The sequence below is a fragment of the Littorina saxatilis genome, linkage group LG13 (genome assembly GCF_037325665.1).
Source record: "Littorina saxatilis isolate snail1 linkage group LG13, US_GU_Lsax_2.0, whole genome shotgun sequence".
Lineage (NCBI taxonomy): Eukaryota > Metazoa > Mollusca > Gastropoda > Littorinimorpha > Littorinidae > Littorina > Littorina saxatilis.
The window spans coordinates 13,279,416-13,302,645 of record NC_090257.1 but is presented as its reverse complement, the minus strand read 5'-3'; the positions used below and the strand labels follow the sequence as shown (position 1 = coordinate 13,302,645).

The 23,230-nt window shown below is 41.7% G+C and overlaps 1 protein-coding gene across 1 annotated transcript; it reads left to right on the top strand.

The window, feature by feature from the left end:
* The first annotated feature begins 1,255 nt into the window (after nucleotides 1-1,255).
* LOC138983646 (cilia- and flagella-associated protein 300-like) lies at nucleotides 1,256-14,193 on the top strand. Its single transcript, XM_070356926.1, has 6 exons — nucleotides 1,256-1,396; nucleotides 2,817-2,898; nucleotides 6,265-6,337; nucleotides 8,934-9,097; nucleotides 10,843-11,015; nucleotides 14,025-14,193. Exons 1-6 carry the CDS (start codon nucleotides 1,299-1,301, stop codon nucleotides 14,176-14,178), a joined length of 744 nt encoding a protein of 247 aa, XP_070213027.1. The 5' UTR covers nucleotides 1,256-1,298; the 3' UTR covers nucleotides 14,179-14,193.
* Nucleotides 14,194-23,230: the final 9,037 nt, after the last annotated feature.

Below are 23,230 nucleotides of genomic sequence, written 5' to 3'. Positions count from 1 at the left end.
TACCCCAAAAATTGAAACTCGATGTAAAATAAAGAAATGCATACCTCATTCAATATTTTCCTTGTTTGGCTGAGGGGGGGTCCGGAAACCCTAGAACCCCCCCCCCCCCCCTCGTTGTGGGAGTCAGGGGGCGAAGCCCCCTGAAGCTGATGGGTAGGTCATATTCTGAGATAGGAAAATGGTCGCTCCTTGCATGAAACGGCATAAAATAAGCAATAATAAAAAAATTAAATAAGTAAGGTACATGTTTAGGCTAGGGGGGGGGGGGGGGGGGGGGGTTGCGCAACCCCCATAACCCCCCCGGTAGTCCGGCCCTGCCGCGTGCGCACATCAAAACTGTCTGCACGTTGATATCAGCTACACATTTTTCTTGATGTAAAATAAAAAATCAGTCTCAGAGTCTAGTTCATCAAACTCGCCAGTTATGCTACCAAAAGCATAAAAGTAGGCGGACTAGCCCCGGTCTCCCCTACTGACTCGATTTGACTGATTTAGAGTAGTCCTATCAGTCCGGGCGATTGCTGGCTGAAAAAAAAGAAGATTATCCTACATGTATACGTGAGAGAGACACTCGTGAGATAATGAATCGTTCAAATCACACGTGTGTATATCATGTAAATGAGGTCATGTCAAGCAAGCCTGGCAGGGCCGGACCTGTTTTTGCACTGCCGCTAATGATGCCACAGTCACCGAGACAAACGTCATTATAGAAAAAAAATTGCGCTCGCTAATTACCCTCGATGAATTTTTAGAACTAACACGTCACGCCACACTTTTACAGTGACGTTTCTTTACTTTGACGTCAGTAATAGATTGCCGGCACGAGGCTTTAGAAGAGATCGAGGTTCCAAAACGTGACAAGCGTCTTCAATTTAGCTGCCTCGACTGCAGGACATTTTCAGTAAAATACACGTAAGTACAGTATGTAGGATAAACAGAATACTACATGGCTTGCTGTGTCGTACCAGATTTACACTCGTTACTTTTTCACTGATAGTGACTGAACAGCTCGCTCGGCGACTCGCAGTTCAATATCAGTTTAAAAAACACTGACTCGTGTAAATCTGGTACGACACAGCAAGCCATGTAGTATTCTCTATTTATAATATATGCTTTTGCCACAACGCTCGTTTATACAGATTAGTCTTATCTTATCTGATTACAATTTGTGATTTTAAAAGTTCAAATCAGCTCTCACGCTCACTCACCAGTCACAGAGATTTCGAGGGGAGCGAGGTAAGCCAAGGGAGTAACCTTTCCTCAGAAATAACAGTGCTCTCCCCTGAATAATTGACAGTATGGCGGACGCGGCAGCAAAGTTCACGTTTCGACACATTGACGGGAAAGAATTCCCTTCCCTGTTGGACAAAGATAATCAGGATTATTTGATGAAATGGTAGGAGGTTTGATGTTTTAGGTTTGCAGGCTGAACACTCGCATGCTTGATAATTGATTGCAAACAGCTTCAGTTGCTAAGGACTCTCTACTCTCTCCTCAACGTTCGAACTTCTGGAATTTTCTTGCAGTTATACTTATAGCATACGAACCATTATCGTGAAAACTCGTTACTGAAGATCGTTAAAAGATATATTCTCATGTTTTGACCTGTTCGCAGTGTTTCGGTTAATGTGCGTTCGTTCTTCCGCGTGTGTGTGTGTGTGCATGTATGTGTGTGTGTGTTTGTGTGTCAGTGAGAGAGAGGGAGAGATTGACTTGGTGACTGGTTGTTATTCTCATGGGTTTGTTCTAACATTCTGCAGTGAACTTGAACTTTAACAACCAGTGAATATGTTTTACATCTGTGTTCATAGTTAGACAAGATCTCTGTGGATTTCTGTTTTTACTCTTTAAAAGCTTGTATTTCAATTTTCATTACACCAGTTTAGTGTTTACCAACAAACTACAGAGTGGCCCAGGAGCGGGTTATGGAGTCCCCTGGCTGAACAGGTCAATGGTATCTCACATAATAGATATTCCTAGCTTTCCCTTGCTAGGCAGGTAGCCGTTCTTAGCTCGGTTGTTAACGAACTGTGCTAGGGTTCGTGAGGTTGTAGGTTTGAGCCCTGCCATTGCATTTTTATTTTTTATTTTTATTTTTTTATCTTTTTAACTTTTTTCCCCCTCTTACTTCTCCTTTCTTTTATCTGACACCATTCTTCTTTATTCCTAACCATTTCAGTGTTCAAACTGAGATTGCAACAGCAAAGCTCACGGGTCACTGATTCGGCATTGATCACTAGTGCTAAATTCGTCCGCGAACCAAGCAACGTGAATCACTGGTAACGAGGCTTGAAGCAGCATTAGTTAAAAAAAAAAAGTGTTAATATATATATATATATCATTATCATTAACAACATGGAAAAAACAAAACAAACAAAAAACCAGGTTTCATGGCAAAACATAAATCTGCTTCGTCTTAAGTTACTTCGACTTATGTCTGCTTCAAACCGCATCTCTCGCAAGGCTACGGTCAGTCTCTCATCAGTGATCGCGCTAAAACGGATCAGCAGTAATCTTTTTTCAAAAGAGCAAAGACCACAGTTCTTTAATGAACAACCCATCAGACTTAAATAAAGTAGAGTGCCGGTCCCCTAGTCTGGGGGCTCTGTAACCGGCTGGTCGGATCTCCAGCCTAGGCCAACAAACTAATGTTTACACAACCACACATTAATCGCTGAAAAGTGGTTGAAATAGAAATTATTCACGGTATAAACCTAACAGTTTTTTTTAAAAGTTTAATTAAAAGTCACAGCTAACAGTTGGATTATTGTTTGTTTTTCTTATTGTATGCATGATTGTTTCCTAATAATATCCAGGTGCATGAAAGGCAGAATCGGAGCACAGATGTACACCTTTGATCAGATGTTTCAAGCGTATGAAAAAGATCAATTTGTTCTGGTGAGTATTGCTGTGTGTGTGTGTGTGTGTGTGTCAGGGCTCCCTAAACTGTGCATCCCGGCGTCCTATATGTACTAGAAGTAAACAAAGTACTAGAAATTCTTGGAGGGGGTCCTGGGACGCACAACATTTGCGTTATATAATGCATGCTGTTGTTACTGATGTAATCGCCTGCTAGTTTCCACACACTGAAAAAAAATATACCGTACTTTCCGGGTTACAAGGCGCTACAGCGCATTTAAACAAAATTGTAATCCAGTCACCCATTGGGCGCAGGGGGCCGATAGGGCGCACCAAAATTAAAAAAGTATACTGGTAACAAACGGTCGAAGAATGAAAATAAGCCGCACATCAAAGGAAGAATACAGAGTGGAAATATGTGTGCTCTGTGTGTGCGGGGAGATCAAAGGCAGGTCCATTGTGATAGCTGGGTTGCCTTGTTTAGACACTGACCTTCTTCCCAGGGGTCAATGACCCAGTTTTTGCTATGAGAGGTGTTTCCCCTGTCATAGATCTGAGAGAGGAAACACTTTCTGCACCGGGGTCAGTGACCGAGTTTAACCTATGGGGCGGTCTCTTTGATGTCTTGAGAGGAAACTTGGCCAGGGTAGTACCTAGTAGCTGAAACATGCATTATCACAAGTTGTTTGACTGGTACTCAGGCGGTCTCTTTGATTTTTTTCGTATTTCATACACGGATTACCCTTATGACCCGGAAAGTACATGTACACTTGGATTGATTCTGAAAACAAGAACATTTACTGCATGACCTGTACCAACATGAGTTTTTGGAGTAAATGTAACCGATATGACAAAGAATGCTTTTTTGAAGGTCTCACAGAACTTCCAAAAGTCCTCCTGGTTTTGGGACCATCTAAAGTTCCACTAATGGGAGTCCTTTGAGCCCCTAACATTGACAATTGGGAGTCCTTTGACCCCCTAACATTTACAATTGGGGGTCCTTTGACCCCCTAACATTTACAATTGGGGGTCCTTTGACCCCCTAACATTTACAATTGGGGGTCCTTTGATCCCCTAACATTGACAATTGGGAGTCCTTTGACCCCCTAACATTGACAATTGGGATTCCTTTGACCCCCTAACATTGACAATTGGGGGTCCTTTAACCCCCTAACATTGACAATTGGGGGTCCTTTGACCCCCTAACATTTACAATTGGGTCCTGGGACCCTTTAGGAGAGCCCTGGTGTGTGTTTGTGTGTAGGTTTGTGTGTGAATGTGCCTGTGAATGTGCCTGTGCATGTATCTATACATCTATCTATACATATAAATAAAAGAGAGTGTCTGTCTGTGTGTGTGTGTGTCTGTCTGTGGTCGCCATACCTCTGAGATGGCAAGAGGCAGGAACAAGATAGTGTGCACGTACACTCCCTAGGTGCCGCAGATGTGCACCTGGGTTTTAGTTTCTTGATTCATTGTTTCCTTTCTCAGATTATGGACCTCCCATTTATTGAATACAGCCTATATGGTGCAAGACCAGTTCAGTGCCTACTGTTCACCTGTAGCAAGCACATCATGCCAGTGATATTAGAGACTTGCTATTGCTCCTATGAGGGGAAGAAATGAAGAATGAAAAATTAACTGGACAGTTCCGGAAATTTCTAGAAGGTAAGGGAGATAACTCTTTTTTGTCTGTGGTCGCCATACCTCTGAGATGGCAAGAGGCAGGAACAAGATAGTGTGCACGTACACTCCCTAGGTGCCGCAGATGTGCACCTGGGTTTTAGTTTCTTGATTCATTGTTTCCTTTCTCAGATTATGGACCTCCCATTTATTGAATACAGCCTATATGGTGCAAGACCAGTTCAGTGCCTACTGTTCACCTGTAGCAAGCACATCATGCCAGTGATATTAGAGACTTGCTATTGCTCCTATGAGGGGAAGAAATGAAGAATGAAAAATTAACTGGACAGTTCCGGAAATTTCTAGAAGGTAAGGGAGATAACTCTTTTTTGTCTGTGGTCGCCATACCTCTGAGATGGCAAGAGGCAGGAACAAGATAGTGTGCACGTACACTCCCTAGGTGCCGCAGATGTGCACCTGGGTTTTAGTTTCTTGATTCATTGTTTCCTTTCTCAGATTATGGACCTCCCATTTATTGAATACAGCCTATATGGTGCAAGACCAGTTCAGTGCCTACTGTTCACCTGTAGCAAGCACATCATGCCAGTGATATTAGAGACTTGCTATTGCTCCTATGAGGGGAAGAAATGAAGAATGAAAAATTAACTGGACAGTTCCGGAAATTTCTAGAAGGTAAGGGAGATAACTGTTCACCTGTAGCAAGCACATCATGCCAGTGATATTAGAGACTTGCTATTGCTCCTATGAGGGGAAGAAATGAAGAATGAAAAATTAACTGGACAGTTCCGGAAATTTCTAGAATGTAAGGGAGATAACTCTTTTTTTGTATCCAAACAAAGGAGGTAAAGCTAATGATAATGGGATAGCGAGCGTCTTAAATTGCTACAGGGCTCCGCTTACTCCCGGGCGAAGCCGGGCTTAACTGCTAGTACATATAAATAAAAGAGAGTGTCTGTCTGTCTGTGTGTGTGTGTGTGTGTGTCTGTCTGTCTGTGATCGCCAAAGCTCAGAGATGGCAAAAGATAAGCACAAGATATTTTGCATGCACACTGCCCTGGACCCACAAATGTGCACCTGGGTTTTAGTTTCTCCAGACATTGTTTCCTTCCTCGGATAATTACCCTCCCCATCTATCAATACAGTCTATATAGTGCAAGGGAGGTAAGTCATGCTTTGTCACCCACGGAAGGGAGGTAACTTTCATCAAACCAGTATACCGTGTCATTCTCAAGGGTTACCCCCCGCCCGCTATCATCCCGCCGCCCCCCCCCCCCCCCCCACACACACACACACACTGCTCCTCCTCCCTGCCTTCCAGATCATCGCGAATAATGTTTACGAAACGATCGCCTCAGTGAAAGATCACGAGAATTTACAGATTTCTCTCCCCTGTTCAAAAAGGTATGACGCGCTCACTCATGAGGTATGCGTGCTTTGATCAGACGGTAACTACAGTGGGTGTGAGAAGGGGTAAACAAATCACGAAGAACACGTTGAACCAAATAGAAACTTGCCTTGCCTATACATCCAAATGTATGAGCTCACACTGTCATTTTTCTTATCCACATTGGAATAAGATTCGAGAGGTTTCTGAGAGGGGAGAGCAGAAACACCCGGGCGAAGCCGGGCCTGACTGCTAGTATATATATATATATGTGTGTTCAACTCACACACCAGAGCTTCATCTGACGGCTTAGACATTTTATATATTTACATGTTTTTAATATTTTTGGACTGACATTTTGTTACCAACATTTGCAGGACTTTTTGAAAGATGACAATGTGACAAGTACTCTCCAATCTCTGGCAGCCTCTGGCAAGTGGAGCCCTGTTGGTGAGAAGATTCATTTATTCTTTGTTGAGAAGCAAATACAGTTGAACCTGTCAATAATGACCCCCCGAGGGACCGAGCAAAAGTGGTCTTTGTAGACAGGTGGTCACTGTGGGAAGGTAAATAACATAGAAGGCAAACAAGTTTGGAATCCGTTAAAGTGGTCGTTGTGGGCAGTTACACAGTCACTTTCCAGAGGCGGTAACAATGGGCAAGTTCAACTGTATAAGGCCAAAAGAAATGCAAGGTTGATTACTGTAACATGATAAAGGAAAGAAGAGTCAGTTCGTAGTTTCTTTTTCTTTTTGGGTGGAGCGCTGAATGTCCCATTATCTGTGAACCTTCAGTAATGTAATGTAATGTTTTTACATGAAGTCAAGTTTTGACTAAATGTTTTAACATAGAGGGGGGAATCAAGACGAGGGTCGTGGTGTATGTGTGTCTGTCTGTGTGTCTGTCTGTCTGTCTGTGTGTGTGTGTAGAGCGATTCAGACTAAACTACTGGGCCGATCTTTATGAAATTTGACATGAGAGTTCCTAGGTATGATATCCCCGGACGTTTTTTTCTTTTTTTCGATAAATACCTTTGATGACGTCATATCCGGCTTTTTGTAAAAGTTGAGGCGGCACTGTCACACCCTCATTTTTTCAATCAAATTGATTGAAATTTTGGCAAAGCAATCTTCGACGAAGCCCGGGGTTTGGTATTGCATTTCAGCTTGGTGGCTTAAAAACTAATGAGTGAGTTTGGTCATTAACAATCGGAAACTTGTAATTAAAATTATTTTTTTATTAAACAATCCAAAAACAATTTCATCTTATTCTTCGTCATTTTCTGATTCCAAAAACATATACATATGTTATATTTGGATTAAAAACAAGCTCTGAAAATTAAAAATATAAAAATTATGATCAAAATTAAATTTCCGAAATCGTTTTAAAAACAATTTCATCTTATTCCTTGTCGGTTCCTGATTCCAAAAACATATAGATATGATATGTTTGGATTAAAAACACGCTCAGAAAGTTAAAACGAAGAGAGGTACAGTAAAGCGTGCTATGAAGCACAGCGCAATCGCTACCGCGCCAAACAGGCTCGTCACTTTCACTGCCTTTTGCACTAGCGGCGGACTACGTTCAGTTTCATTCTGTGAGTTCCACAGCTTGACTAAATGTAGTAATTTCGCCTTACGCGATTTGTTTAAATTGTGGTAGAAGTTTGAAAGTCGGTCGGGTGTCACTTATCCAACTTTAGGGGTAGTGGGCATGGCTAAAAATTACCCATTGAAAACTGTTCTAACCAAAACGAAGCAGTTGCTGAGAAACGTGAATGTTGATCATCTAAGTGAATGTTGATCATCTAAGTGAATGTTGATCATCTAAGTGAATGTTGATCATCTAAGGGAATGTTGATCATCTAAGTGAATGTTGATCATCTAAGTGAATGTTGATCATCTAAGTGAACATTGATCATCTAAGTGAATGTAATCATTCTTGAGGCTTAATGAGCTTCCCGAATGTTGCGCCACTCAAATCTTTCAAATCTGCTTGTGTATATTGTTGATGCTCGTTATAAAGTTGATTTGGTTACAGGAGCTGTGTAAGATAACAGGTACATAGTGCATGTATCAACATTTGAGTATGGGAAATAATACATTTGAATCCAAATATCTTATATATATACTAGCAGTCAGGCCCGGCTTCGCCCGGGTGTTTCTGCTCTCCCCTCTCTCAGAAACCTCTCGAATCTTATTCCAATGTGGATAAGAAAAATGACAGTGTGAGCTCATACATTTGGATGTATAGGCAAGGCAAGTTTCTATTTGGTTCAACGTGTTCTTCGTGATTTGTTTACCCCTTCTCACACCCACTGTAGTTACCGTCTGATCAAAGCACGCATACCTCATGAGTGAGCGCGTCATACCTTTTTGAACAGGGGAGAGAAATCTGTAAATTCTCGTGATCTTCCACTGAGGCGATCATTTCGTAAACATTATTCGCGATGATCTGGAAGGCAGGGAGGGGGAGCAGGGGGCAGGGTTAGTGTGTGTGTGTGTGTGTGTGGGGGGGGGGGGGGGGCGGCGGGATGATAGCGGGCGGGGGGTAACCCTTGAGAATGACACGGTATACTGGTTTGATGAGAGTTACCTCCCTTCCGTGTGTGACAAAGCATGACTTACCTCCCTTGCACTATATAGACTGTATTGATAGATGGGGAGGGTAATTATCCGAGGAAGGAAACAATGTCTGGAGAAACTAAAACCCAGGTGCACATTTGTGGGTCCAGGGCAGTGTGCATGCAAAATATCTTGTGCTTATCTTTTGCCATCTCTGAGGTATGGCGATCACAGACAGACAGACACACACACACACACACACACAGACAGACACTCTCTTTTATTTATATGTATAGATAGATGTGTACCTTATAATCAAATGTTAGGTATTGTTAATTTTTTTAACATTGTGTGATATCTTACGCATAGTGGTACTTAGAGTAGACGTGTCATTCAGATTGTTTGTATTTTTGTCACAGGTGATGCCTGCACATGCAAGCAGATTGATTTATTCATTGATGTCAAACTGTTTTTACCCACAGGCTTGAAGGCAGAGTCGGTGACGGCCACATCCATCCCGTGCACTGTCATGTCCATGTCATTCTTTGACAAGCTCTACGAGGATGTTGTGCGTTCCTGTGGTTCTATCCGCAAGTGCATGGATGAGTTTTTTGGCGACTTCACTGTCTCTGATGAGCTCAGACAGGTCAGTTTAGAAAAGTAACATTAGTCTTGTGAGAAAATGGTTGCATCATTCTCAAAAATTGTGGACCATAATTTTGTGAAATGCAGTTTTAGACTTTTTTGAAATGCTTGTGATGTATGATCGATGATGTATATGATATATTCTCATGATTGATGCTCCAGATAATTAATGATACATATACAAACAACCTAAAAGCACATTATCTGATATAATTGCTGTCTTTTCATGTAATTAAAACAAATTGTAATTCAATCAAGTTTGCGTTTTAATGAAACAGATCCTGTGATTGGTCAGAATGCCCCAACTCATTAAAAATTACCGGTCATTAATTGTCGATAACCACTCGCTAAAAAATCCATGAACAACCTGCTGGCGAGGCGCATTGATACAGCCTCAACTAGTCTCGGTTAGTTTTGAGGGTCATTTTACAAGTAGGAAATATGAAGGCCAACGAAATACCGAGACCATAAGTGATGACGTCAGTCAATTCCAAAGATCGCTTTTGTGATGAAAATAATTTGTTTTAGAGTTTGCTGTCCAGAAACCCGTCAAAAAAGAAGGGAAAATGTGTGTGAAAAAAAACAACCAGGAGCAGAGTGATACGATAGGAATACAGAGACATATTTCTTGGGACTTGACTCTTGCAGGTAGGTGGACTGAAAATAGTGTGTGAACAGAACAGAACCAATTACAACCGCAGGAAAGCAGGAATGAGATCGTCGTCAGATTGAATTACAATAACATTAACATGCTTCCATCTGAAACTTCGAGGTCTTCATCGGGGATTGACGCCCTCCCAACGTCTAATTGAAGCCCTCCGTCGCTTCGCTCCGCCGGGCTTCAATTAGCTTTTGTCGGGCGTCAATCCCCGATGAAGACCTCGAAGTTTCAAAATGGAAGCATGTTAATGTGTAATTCAAATCTAGGTATCACCCGATGCTACATGAGTAATTTCCTTTAAACGCTTAATGTAATGCGCAGGACACAAACAAGCAATTTGTGCAGAGGTTCCTAATTCTTTCCATGGCAGAGAGATATTTGCATATCAGAGAGATATTTGGAAACAATATCTATTACTGAAAGCAACATCATTAGTACATGGGTGCAACTCTTCCGTCTATCACTCACATTTCATGGTTTCCATTGGTCCCCTATGTTGGTTGAGTCTTAGGAGAGGTAGCACCTCTGCAAACAAACCTGGCAGCTGCTCCGTCGATGGGGGATGGGAAGAAGCACTAGCTGGTCCTCAATCAATGCTCAACTCTCACTTCTGGCTCCAAGAAAGCTATTAGGGATAACAGGTACACAGATTCTACTGGCGGGGTAAACAAAGTGAGGGGGTGATATGTTCTCGTCTCATTGGTGGGCAGACTGAGCTCAGCAGCTCTGGCAGGCAGTCAGTCTTGGCAAGGAATCCCCGATACACGTCCATGGCTGAAAGCGAGTCTGCCAGACACATGCAGTGTCTAACTTTTGCACCACATACCATACTCTTCATGTAGGAGAGAGTGACCCAGTACAGCCTGATGGGAACACCTCTTCAACCAGTAAGTGTAGAAGTTGAAGAGGAAGAAGAGTAATGGACACCGCCGCTCTCATAAAGCTGGTCTCAGAGTAGTTAAGGATCTGTAGCTTCTCACTCACCTACGTTCAATCATGGTTATGGGATTTCCTACCTGGTGGGTGTATCTAGGCATGGTTATCAGTAATTTGGTAATTATGGCCATTTGTTTTCCTCTCCACAGATGCTGCTGAACGAGGATTCTGACTGCTACTGTACGTTCAATGAGTCGGACCGAGAACAGTTCCTCTTTCACCTGTTTGAACACCTGTGTCTGGGAGGGCAGATCTGTCAGTATGAGGACAAGATAGACCCCTACCTGGACGTCACTAAGCAGCTGTACAAAGATCTTGTGAGGTAAGCCATCAGAGCACGTTTGACTCCCTTTTGACCATACAGCAGTTCAATATGTGACATTGCTCAATGCAGCGGGCCCCCTTTTTATAGATCTTCCCTCTTTTTATATTTAGTCAAGTTTTGACTAAATATTTTAACATCGAGGGGGAATCGAAACGAGGGTGTGGTGTATGTGTGTGTGTCTGTGCGTGTGTGTGTGTGTGTGTGTGTGTGTGTGTGTGTGTAGAGCGATTCAGACTAAACTACTGGACCGATCTTTATGAAATTTGACATGAGAGTTCCTGGGTATGAAATCCCCATACGTTTTTTTCATTTTTTTGATAAATGTCTTTGATGACGTCATATCCGGCTTTTCGTGAAAGTTGAGGCGGCACTGTCACGCCCTCATTTTTCAACCAAATTGGTTGAACTTTTGGTCAAGTAATCTTCGACGAAGCCCGGACTTCGGTATTGCATTTCAGCTTGGTGGCTTAAAAATTAATTAATGACTTTGGTCATTAAAAATCTGAAAATTGTAAAAAAAAATAAAAATTTATAAAACGATCCAAATTTACGTTTATCTTATTCTCCATCATTTGCTGATTCCAAAAACATATAAATATGTTATATTCGGATTAAAAACAAGCTCTGAAAATTAAATATATAAAAATTATTATCAAAATTAAATTGTCCAAATCAATTTAAAAACACTTTCATCTTATTCCTTGTCGGTTCCTGATTCCAAAAACATATACATATGATATGTTTAGATTAAAAACACGCTCAGAAAGTTAAAACAAACAGAGGTACAGAAAAGCGTGCTATCCTTCTTAGCGCAACTACTACCCCGCTCTTCTTGTCAATTTCACTGCCTTTGCCATGAGCGGTGGACTGACGATGCTACGAGTATACGGTCTTGCTGAAAAATGGCATTGCGTTCAGTTTCATTCTGTGAGTTCGACAGCTACTTGACTAAATATTGTATTTTCGCCTTACGCGACTTGTTACATCTTATTTTTGTTAGGCTTAATTCAGTTCATTATGTGTGTAAATATACCTGCATTTTAAGACTCCCAGGGAGTCCCTCCCTTTTAAGACGTGATGTTTGAGGTCTTACAGGGGGGTTCCACTCCTTAAAGATGAGGCTGTGCTGGTATGGAAGGGCACCTTTCATTTGTCAACTGCAGTTTTGCAACCCGTTAGACCCATGATTTAACACTAGGCATCAGTTGTGCTAAGATAGTAGTGTGAGAAAGTTGATGGTTACACCACCACTAACTTTCTCTGTTTAAAGGCATACTAACGCACTCCCGTGTTTACAAAGTGTAGTTTGCCCACAATCGATGTCAAACGCACCATAAGACCATATAATGACGATACGTCACCATGCGCGGACCATAATACATGCATTACAGCTTGTTCTAGCCTCTGAAAAAGTGAGGATGTCAACAAAGCCGCGGTGTTCTCTCCCTTGCATCAACGTTACATGTGTTGCCAAATCTATAAATAGAACGATCCAGATCAAAATGAAAATTCAAATATCTCAACATTTAAGGGGTCCTAGACCACAATATTTTGCAGGGAACTTAATTTAGTCTGTCTCCAGCTGTTGGTAAAGCAATTAGCGTGTATAGTCATCGAGTACATATGGCTTTAAAGGCATGTTCCTTGTATAAACTGTTTGGCTCATGCTCTCAAATCGGGCTAGGCTTTTTCCTTTCTCAAGCAAGTGACTGTAGGCTCAGATTAGAACCAGAGTGTCTCAAGATGAGGGTCTGTACGTCCCATCCTCAACTCAGGTCAAAATGAGCTCGGCTTATTCTCTCCCTGACCGGACGTGACAGTCCTACGCGAATCTATCAAAACTAGGAATACAGAGTTATCTCCCATATGTTTTTCGCGAGCACGGGATCTAAATTTGAGATCAGTGTTCGCGAGACGAAAATGATTGCAGATTGGCCGACTTCGACAGTGATCTCCGTTCTGTTCTTCACAGTTATGATAAAGACATCGTTCTAAGGTCAAAACAAGTCGAAATTTTGGGACTGCTGCCGGAAGGAGACCGTAATATATGGTTGCATCACTACAGAAAAAATCGTCTGCTTCAGCGAACGCCGAAACCAAACAGTTGATTATCACGTGACACTTTTGCCATATTTAGAGTTGTTTGCACAGTAAATACAACTGTGAAAAAATAGCTCCCTTGAAACTGTCTTACAAATCAATTCCTTTGTAATTTAAAAATTACACAACACCATGAAAAATCCTTATTGACGATCGCGAATCTGCTTATATCAATAATACATTACAAAAAGCTCTAAATATGTAAAAAAAAATCGGTTTCCTTGCCAGACAAGGAAACTCAAGGCATCCTGTCAGGGAGAGAATGAGCCGAACTCATTTTGACCTGAGTTCAGGATGGGTCTGTCCCTGTTGGATGTTTATTGATACAATAAAGTAGCTGCATCAGGATTTTGTTGCCTGTTGCCTGTATCACCTACGTGTATCAGGATCAAGATGCCTGCTAGCATGCTGGCAAGAGTTTTTGCCCTTAGATCAAGAACTGTCTCTCTCTCTTTCTCTCTCTCTCTCTCTCTCTCTCTCTCTCTCTCTCTCTCTCTCTCTCTCTCTCTCTCTGGCGAGGGCTGGTTGAAAAAAAGCTCGTTGTATTGCTTATGCCACAACCCTCGAGAAATAAAATTTGATTTGATTTGATCTCTCTTTCTCTCTCTCTCTCTCTGTCTCTCTCTCTCTCTGTCTCTCTCTCTCTCTCTCTCAGGCACACACACATGCATGTATACACACACACTCACACACACACACACACACACGAGAAGGCTCTGAACATAGACATGAATGTTGGTTTTTCAAAATGTTTCTAACTTTTATATAATTATTCTCATCATTTGGCATTAATCTTTGCTTAGGGGTATACAGTATGTCTACATCGTTGATTAGAGTGATTGCATGTCAATGCAGACAGAAAAGTGGAAAATGACCACAATGTGTGTTTTCTCTCTGATTGTGCAGTGTTCAGAAAAATCCTGACTCCAAAGAGCTGGTGGTCACATCATCTGTGTTCAAAGTCACGGCCTCTGTGAGTACAAACCACTGTTTGTGTGTGTCTGTGTGTGTGTACGGTGTGTGTGTCTGTGTGTGTGTCTGTGTGTGTGTGTCCATGTAAGGGCTTCTCCTTGTTGTACACTGTCTGTGTCATGCTGGTGTTACTTGGTACCAAGGTTATTTAGAGAGCGCACGCTGGCTTGAGCCCTCTGGGGGTTTGTCTTGTCCTAAGCTACTGGTTCTTACTCCATGCCCTGGGACTGGTAGCAGGGAGGGTGGGGGTGGGGGGGGAGGTGGGATTGTTTGATCAGGTATCCCACCTCGTAGCTAGAGCCAGTAGTGCAGCTCTTGACCGCAAGATGCTCCATTTGTAGGACTCATGGGTCTTTTCAGTGGAGACAACACTGCAATCTGTTATCGCACACTATCCTGTTAAGTCATTGCCACTTGGTCGGCGATGGCTTATTCATCCAGGCTAGGCGAGCTTCTCTTATATTGCAACAAATCTCCACCTCCACCACTTGTGGTCTGTTGGGTTGGGGCTGGTCTCCCCTCTACCGATGAGGCAGTCTGGTCCTAGTACTCACGTGGCCACGTGGGGGGTTAGTCAGGCATGGGAATTGTCCGCCAAATGGCGGATTTCCGCCGAATTTTTTTTTTGTTCCGCCGAAAATGCAAAAGTGTCCGCCGAAAAAATAAAGGGGGGAGGCACACAAAAAAAGCACCGGTTACTTTGGCCTTTGCGCAAAAGCCCGCGAAAACTTTCCGTACTTTGTTCACGCACTGCTACCGCCCGCCTCAGTTATTGAACTATTATGTTTGAAAGTAAACCAGATTGCACAGATTGTGTTACAAGTTACATTTTCCTGTTTGTCTCAACAGATAAATTTTTTTACAAATTTAAACCATATATAATACATGCAAGCAAAATTTGGTACATTTTTGTACTAAAAACTCTGATTCTAAAAACAGAATTTAATGGCAAACTTGGAGCTCAGATGACACCAGATTGCACCATCTGGGTTCTTTGGAGAAAATTTTTTTCCGGGGGGGCATGCCCCCGGACCCCCCTAGTAAGACTAGGCGCTTCGCGCCGTCGACTTGACGCTTCGCGTCTTCAGTTATAAATTTTCCGCCTTTTTTACAATTTTCAACTCCCATGCCTGGTTTGTGCATAGTCACTGTCACACATCATATTTTCGATCGACCTACTGTTCTGGCTTGTGTTTGATAGATCCTGTGACCCAATTAATTTCTGCATAGGCTGATCAGCTGATCTTGAAAATCACCTGTTGGCTTTAAGATGAATCCATCAAATTATCTGTATATTTTTTAGTCTGTTTTTTATATTTAGTCAAGTTTTGACTAAATATTTTAACATCGAGGGGGAATCGAAACGAGGGTCGTGGTGTGTGTATGTGTGTGTGTATGTGTGTGTGTGTGTGTGTGTGCGTGTAGAGCGATTCAGACCAAACTACTGGACCGATCTTTATGAAATTTGACATGAGAGTTCCTGGGATTGATATCCCCATACGTTTTTTTCATTTTTTTGATAAATGTCTTTGATGACGTCATATCCGGCTTTTCGTGAAAGTTGAGGCGGCACTGTCACGCCCTCATTTTTCAACCAAATTGGTTGAAATTTTGGTCAAGTAATCTTCGACGAAGCCCGGGGTTCGGTATTGCATTTCAGCTTGGTGGCTTAAAAATTAATTAATGACTTTGGTCATTAAAAATCTGAAAATTGTAAAAAAAAAAAAAAATTTATAAAACGATCCAAATTTACGTTTATCTTATTCTCCATCATTTGCTGATTCCAAAAACATATAAATATGTTATATTCGGATTAAAAACAAGCTCTGAAAATTAAATATATAAAAATTATTATCAAAATTAAATTGTCCAAATCAATTTAAAAACACTTTCATCTTATTCCTTGTCGGTTCCTGATTCCAAAAACATATAGATGTGATATGTTTGGATTAAAAACACGCTCAGAAAGTTAAAACAAAGAGAGGTACAGAAAAGCGTGCTATCCTTCTTAGCGCAACTACTACCCCGCTCTTCTTGTCAATTTCACTGCCTTTGCCGTGAGCGGTGGACTGACGATGCTACGAGTATACGGTCTTGCTGAAAAATGGCAGCTACTTGACTAAATATTGTATTTTTGCCTTACGCGACTTGTTTCATTTTAACCAAATCTCTGCTGGTGACTGTGCGCGCATGTGTGTGCGTGTTGTGCGTGTGTGTGTGATTGTGTGTCTGTGTGTGTTGAAAGTGCCTTTCAGTTAATGGGAACAGAACTTTCAGTGTGTGCTCAGATCTGTCTGTCTTTTGTTGTGTATCAGTTCTGCTACAAGTCTGGACCTGAGTGCACACTTTGAAGCAATTCATGAGTGCATCCTCTTCCACCCGGCCCCCTCCCAACCCCCTCCCATCCCCCTCCCCGTGATCTCAGCCTTTCCTGTCTGTGTTTGGTTGTTAATTTATTTAATTAAGTTATTTAATCATTTTTGTCTGCAAGTAAGTCTGAATTTTGGAAACCTTTGCACATGTAGACATAAACACAGATGGACAGCGCACATGCTGACATGCATACAGCAGAAGGATAGAGAGATATGACGCCTTTTTCTAGAAAAAAGGAAAAGCACATCAGCACGAACTATCACTGCCTCGATTATTACTTGGCTGGCTACTGAAAAGTTGCCACTTGTACAGTAGAATCCCTCTTTTAAGACACCTCCCCCCCCCCAATTTAATTAAGACTCCCCATGCAGTTTTCAATGTGGTGCTCTGTGATTGCTTGACACAAGCTACCAGTGGCAATGTTTGCCTTCTTGTTTCTGAGGGGTGCAACTCTTGCTGAGCCAAGAAAACTCCTAAAGAGACTTATTTTCGGACAGTGCATATATTGCAATTTGCTCTTTCCCTCAGAAGAAGACAAAAATATCAGAATTGTTGTTAGAGAAAATGCACCAGTGAGAATAATGTTTGACTTCAAAGAATTACAATTTTGTACAATAACAGTTATAGTCCTGTGTTTTTGCAAGGCATGTTAGAACCTAACAAAAATAAAATGTCTCTTTGTGTTGAATGTTATGAGTTTTATGCTGTTTTTGTCCGTGTGTATTTGTGAATGATTAATAAGGGTACACAGCAATCCCTGACCAAGAATGATTCTCAGTCATTAAGAGAGAGGGCAGGGTTTTCCTGGACACAGAAGAAATCTTACAAACAATTGGATTCACATTAGCGATTTTGAAATGTTCATTTTGGTTGTTTGTCTTTAATTTCCCTCAGCTACAATCGGCCAGACAAAAGTAGCTGGTTGAATACTTAGCAACTAGCTGTCCCATGTTGGGAGGGTAGACCAAGCAGTAAAGGGAATCAATAGAATTGTGTTGCCCCAAGCTAGCACAGTGGTACCTCCCTTTACGACCCCTCTCTTTTACGGGTCCCTCAATATTACAACCGACTTTTCTCTGACGGATTTTTTCTCCTTCTTTGTCTTAGTATTTCTCACCTCCATATTACGTCCCCCTCTCTAATACGACCGTCCATACATGGACTTATAACGACTTTTCTGAAGTCAGGACATGACACAGGGCATCCAGTTTTTTTGCTTTGTTCCACGTTGTGAACGTTCTGTACTCGCGGTTCTTTGTGGCAGACTGTGTTGAGATATTCTATAATGTGAAAAATGAACATGCAAAAATGCATAAACACAAAAACATTCATGCATGCTCGCATTCACGCACGCACGCACGCACACACACACGCACTCACGCACACACACAAAGTCTCTTGCTTGCTCTCTCACTTTCATTTATTCCGAGGTTCACACACATACATGCATACCCACAGTATCCATGACTTCTAAAACATCACAGTTTGTGAGAGTATGAAAAGAAGCGGAAGGGGAAAGGGAGGGAGGATGGGATGGAGTGGTTGGATCAGGGGGGAGTTCCTGGCGTGTACAAAAACACTACAAAGAGCAAGTGAGAAATACTGTTTGAACAGAAAACCTTTCAAGTGACAGAATTGACATCCAAAAAGATCAGAGGTTGAAAGTGATTTGAACAAACTTTCAAGTGACAGAAGATTACAGTCATTAAAATGGCAAACTGTGAAAGCAACACAAAATTCTCCCAAGGCTCCCAAGTTTGTTCAAACATGCTGTATTGTAAAATCATGCAAAATCAATTCAAAAAGTGACACACATTATTATTATTATTATTATGAACATTTGTGCGCCTAATCTAAATATAGCCCTAGGCGCTTACAAAATATAAAATACATAGTGAACATTATACGAAACACAAATCGACAAGGACCAAGACACTCGGACTCATACACTCGCAGACAGGCGCACAGCGAGAACGCGACGCACTCACTCATACCAACTACAGGCACATGCATTCTAGACGGAAAAACAGTCGTAAATAAATAAATAAATAAACATTAACTGCTGATTCAGATGTCTCAAGAGTATAAGACCACCAATCCATTCTGAAGCAATCAGGTGCATTTTGCTGATGAGTTGTTAGGCTGCGAAAAGGTTCCTTGTCATTAAGTTTTGCTTTTGATAAATTTGGAGTGAAAGTTTAGTCTGCATGACATACATGTGCTGTTCTTTTGTTCTGCATCCAAGGCCTTGGTGGAGCTTGGCACACCCTGTGAAATTGTCAGCAGTTGAATTGCGTATTTACCTTGACATAAAGAGAGGGGAATGCTGGAATTAGATCAAATTTAAGTTTGCTCTCCAGAAAGCCTATAGTTATAGTAGATATGGAAAGGGTAAAAAGGGACAGAGGGAATGAAGGTAGGATTGTACATAGCTTGCACTAACTTTTATAAAGAACCAAATCAACACATAGACATTGACAAACATGACACTCACACACACACTTCGGAACACACACACACACCCACACACACACCCACACACACACACACACACACACACACACACACACACACACACACACACACACACAGCACATGCATGCACCTCACATACACGCATGCACACACACACACATAATGAACACACACACACACACACACACACACACACACACACACACACACGCACATGGCTGTTTGATCTGTTTTGAACAATTTTGCATGACAGTTAAAATCTTCATGTACACACATTACAGAAGTGCACTCAACCATTACATTCTTTCCTGTTGCGCAGTATACATTGGAGTGGTTATGGTCCGAGCTTGTGCGCAGTGTGGTTGTTTGCTGAGCTCATGCCTTGTCAATGTCATTTTCTCCTACACTTCTCTCATGCTAACTATTACTGTCACAAGCAATATGTCTAAACCTCATTTTTCTTGTCAGTGCGCCTGCCCTCTGTTGGCCCAACCTTCTTTGATGTCTATACTTTGCATGTTGTCGTGGTGGATTTGTGTCATGTTTTTTCGTGTGTGTGTTTTTTTTTCGGGAGGTGGGGGGGGGGGGGGGGGGGGAGGGTGCAGTAAGATTGTTAGGTTATGTGAATGGAAAGAGACAATGCTAGTAGATGTGTGTTTGTGAATCTGTTCACACAATCAGACAGACGCACGCACTCATGCATGGGCCTGCATGCACTCATGCATGGGCCTGCACGCGCGCACGCACGGGCCTGCACGCACGCACGCACACACACATTCAAACACACACACGCACACACGCACGCACATACTCACGCACGCACGCACTCACGCACACACACACACACACACACACACACACACACACACGTACACACACACACACACACACACACACATATATTCTGCCACTCTCTCCATTGCTCTCTCTCTCCGTCTCTCTCTCTCTCGGTTGTGCGCACATAAAAGTCTTGAATCATCACAACTCTTGTAGAAAATAACTGGAATTGTAGAATTATACGCAAGTGGAATGGTAGTCAAGTGCAAGAAAGAAGGAACGTTGAGAAAGAAAGCATATGAGCAAGAAATAACACCGTCTGCATGTATTATGCCAGTCAGAAGCACTCAATCAGACATAATTTAAATGGACTGTCTGTCAGAAACATTATTTCAATCTTGAGTGCGATTTGTTCCCTGAGACTGTCACAAAAGAACAGTTAGTGTTCTACTATTGTCGCAAGAGAACTCGTTGTATTCTACTTATCATAAGAAAAATACCTATCTCAGTGTTAGGCATTTCTCCAGTGAAACCACAGGGGAAGCTGCTGGAAGGGTATCTATCATGTGATAGAGAGTACAAACTCTCAGACCACCGGAAACCATGCCACGGTGACGTAAGCAAAACTGCCGATCACGTTTCTTGAGTTAGGCACTATTTCTTTATGATACAGGAAGACTTCTTTTGTGAATTTGAAAGTATGCAAAAGCTCTTTGTGGGTTCTTTCTTTCTTTATTTGGTGTTTTACGTTGTTTTCAACCACGAAGGTTATATCGCGACTGGGGAAGGGGGGAGATGGGATAGAGCCACTTGTCAATTGTTTCTTGTTCACAAAAGCACTAATCAAAAATTTGCTCCAGGGGCTTGCAACGTAGTACAATATATTACCTTACTGGGAGAATGCAAGTTTCCAGTACAAAGGACTTAACATTTCTTACATACTGCTTGACTAAAATCTTTACAAAAATTGACTATATTCTATACAAGAAACACTTAACAAGGGTAAAAGGAGAAACAGAATCCGTTAGTCGCTTCTTACGACATGCTGGGGAGCATCGGGTAAATTCTTTCTCGTCCCAACCAATATGGGACTAGACTCCCCCTAACCCGCGGGGGGTCTTTGTGGGTTGCTACGCAGTTTTGCTGATTGAAAATGTTGCTGTCAGCTCTTTATCTCACGTTTATCCAGCTGTCACCGCTCGAGATAGGCAGTTTGCAACTTTTACTAAAATAAGAGAGGCAGATTGTTCAGAAACCAAAGAAAGTTTTTTGCGTTTTTCTCCAAACTTCAAAAAATGACATAGGCAATTATCTTATGAGCGTGACGTTATGTAAGTAAGTGTTGTCACCAAAAAACACAGCATGTTGTAAAAGAACACATGGTGTTCCGCTATTGCGACATTAAAAGAGCAATTAGGGTTCCATTTGGACATTATTGGTGCAAAGGAGCCCTTGTTGGTGACTTAGTGATCGTTTGTTGTGCGCCGTGATCTAGAACCTTTGGTGTTGACTGTTCTGTTGGCTTATTTTTGCCACCCCAGTGATTGGGACGCAAACACTGGTGTCGGTTGGCGCCGTGTAGAATCAAATTAGTAAGTGAAGTCGCGATCTCAGGCACTAAACACAAGATATATGGTCATTTCAGGCATTGACAGTTTATTCTGACAGGAGTCTTCTGTTCGGAGTATTTCCGAGAAGATGAACACTGCAGCGTACATACTCCGGACAACACCTTCTTGGTCGTCTCAGGGGATATTTGTATAGCCAGCACACACGTCCGTTTTAGGCCAAAGAAATAAATCTGTTTTCTGTAACTGTTATTACGAGAAAAAAAAGTCTGTATATCGTCAGAAGCATATATTTTGGTAGTTTCGTTTTTAAAATGTAATGTTCCACCCGCACAAGAACACACAGACAGACACAGACACAGACACACAGACACACACACACACACACACACACACACACACACACACACACACACACACACACAGAGTTTGTTGGGTTACCATAAACACAGAAACTTTTTGTTTAGCCTCAGCGAGGTGTTGAATGCTTATCAGGGTGACTTTGTCTCCGTCCAGTCAGCTCTTTTGAAGAGATCTGTCGTGCTGTAGCGAAGTCAATCTCTTGTGTCAAATCAATACTATTCGTTAGCAGTTCCAACGGTTCCAGATTATGGAGAAGTGCTGATAATCACAGACAGCTGCCAGGAGAACACGTCTTTGAGTGGCAGTGGAGATTCCCAAAGTCAGCAGGCTTTTTCTTTAGATCTGCCCTCTGATCAGTTTGAGTTTTGAAGCTGGGCTTAATGCCAGTTGTTATTGTTTATATGTTATTATTTCTCTATTTGTTTCCGTTGTTGTTTGTCCTCCAACTCTGTTGAAAATGAATCGTGAAAGCAGGTCATGAGTAGAAAAAGGAAGATAAGGCTGGAACAGGCTGGAACAGGCGGGAAGTTTTTCTGCCATTTTTCGGTGTTCTGAAAGACCCATAAATTATTCTGAGAAATTCCTGATTGCAAGAATGCGAATGTTTCTCTCAAAAACATTTGAAAGGAGCATGTCTACAATAAAAAAAAAGTCTGTTGTATTTTTTTTGTACTTGTAAGATTTTGTTTGTTTGTTTACAATTTCATGCCCGTGACATGATTTAAACTGCCCTGCACATATATACATGTGTTTATCATAAGAATCACGCGGTGTCACTGGAAAGTCTGTCTCATTGTGAACATATGTCATGTCAAGGTTCAGCAGATGTATTTATCTTTTTTATGTCTCGTTTATTCATTCTCTTATTAGGCCAAACAAAAATATTTGTTGGTTTAGGGTAACCCGACCGACCGACCCTATTTTTACCCGCCGACCCTAAAAAAGTTTCATTTCTAAAAAATAAGTCCAAAAAAACCAACCTCTGGCACATTTTGCGAACCATTCCGAGACTACAAAAAAAATTTAAAAAAATAAAAAAAAGTCGACCTACCGACCTTATATTTTGGGGTCATGTTACCCTAAACCAACCTATATTTTTGTTTGGCCTTAGGTATCTTGAACAGCGGTGACATTCTTTGCGATGGAAGTAACAGAGGGAAAAAAGAAGAAGGAGGGAAAGCAAGAAAGAGAGGTTAAGTAGATTCTTCTGGTTTTTTATACCACGTTCCTAGTACTTCTTAAATATATCTTTGAAGTGATGCAATTTATTCGATCAAATTTAAGAACTAGAAGAAGAAGAAGGACTGAAAGAGAGACAGAGAATAGTTTTTCTGTCCCTGGAGGAAGTCCGATTTAAATGTCTTTGATTATTTTTGTATCTGGTGTGACGCATCCGTTCTCGTCTTTCATCTCCTATCCTCTCAGCTCGTCCTCACGCATTTGACAGGACAGAAATAGAACTGCATCTGCCCTTCCCGATCGAACCCCTACTCACTAACTCTTCAGCACATCACTGGTTAAATGCGGTTCCCATTTGCAGTATAAAAGGAGATCCCAAGGTTTCTTACTGTCTTCCTTTCTTTC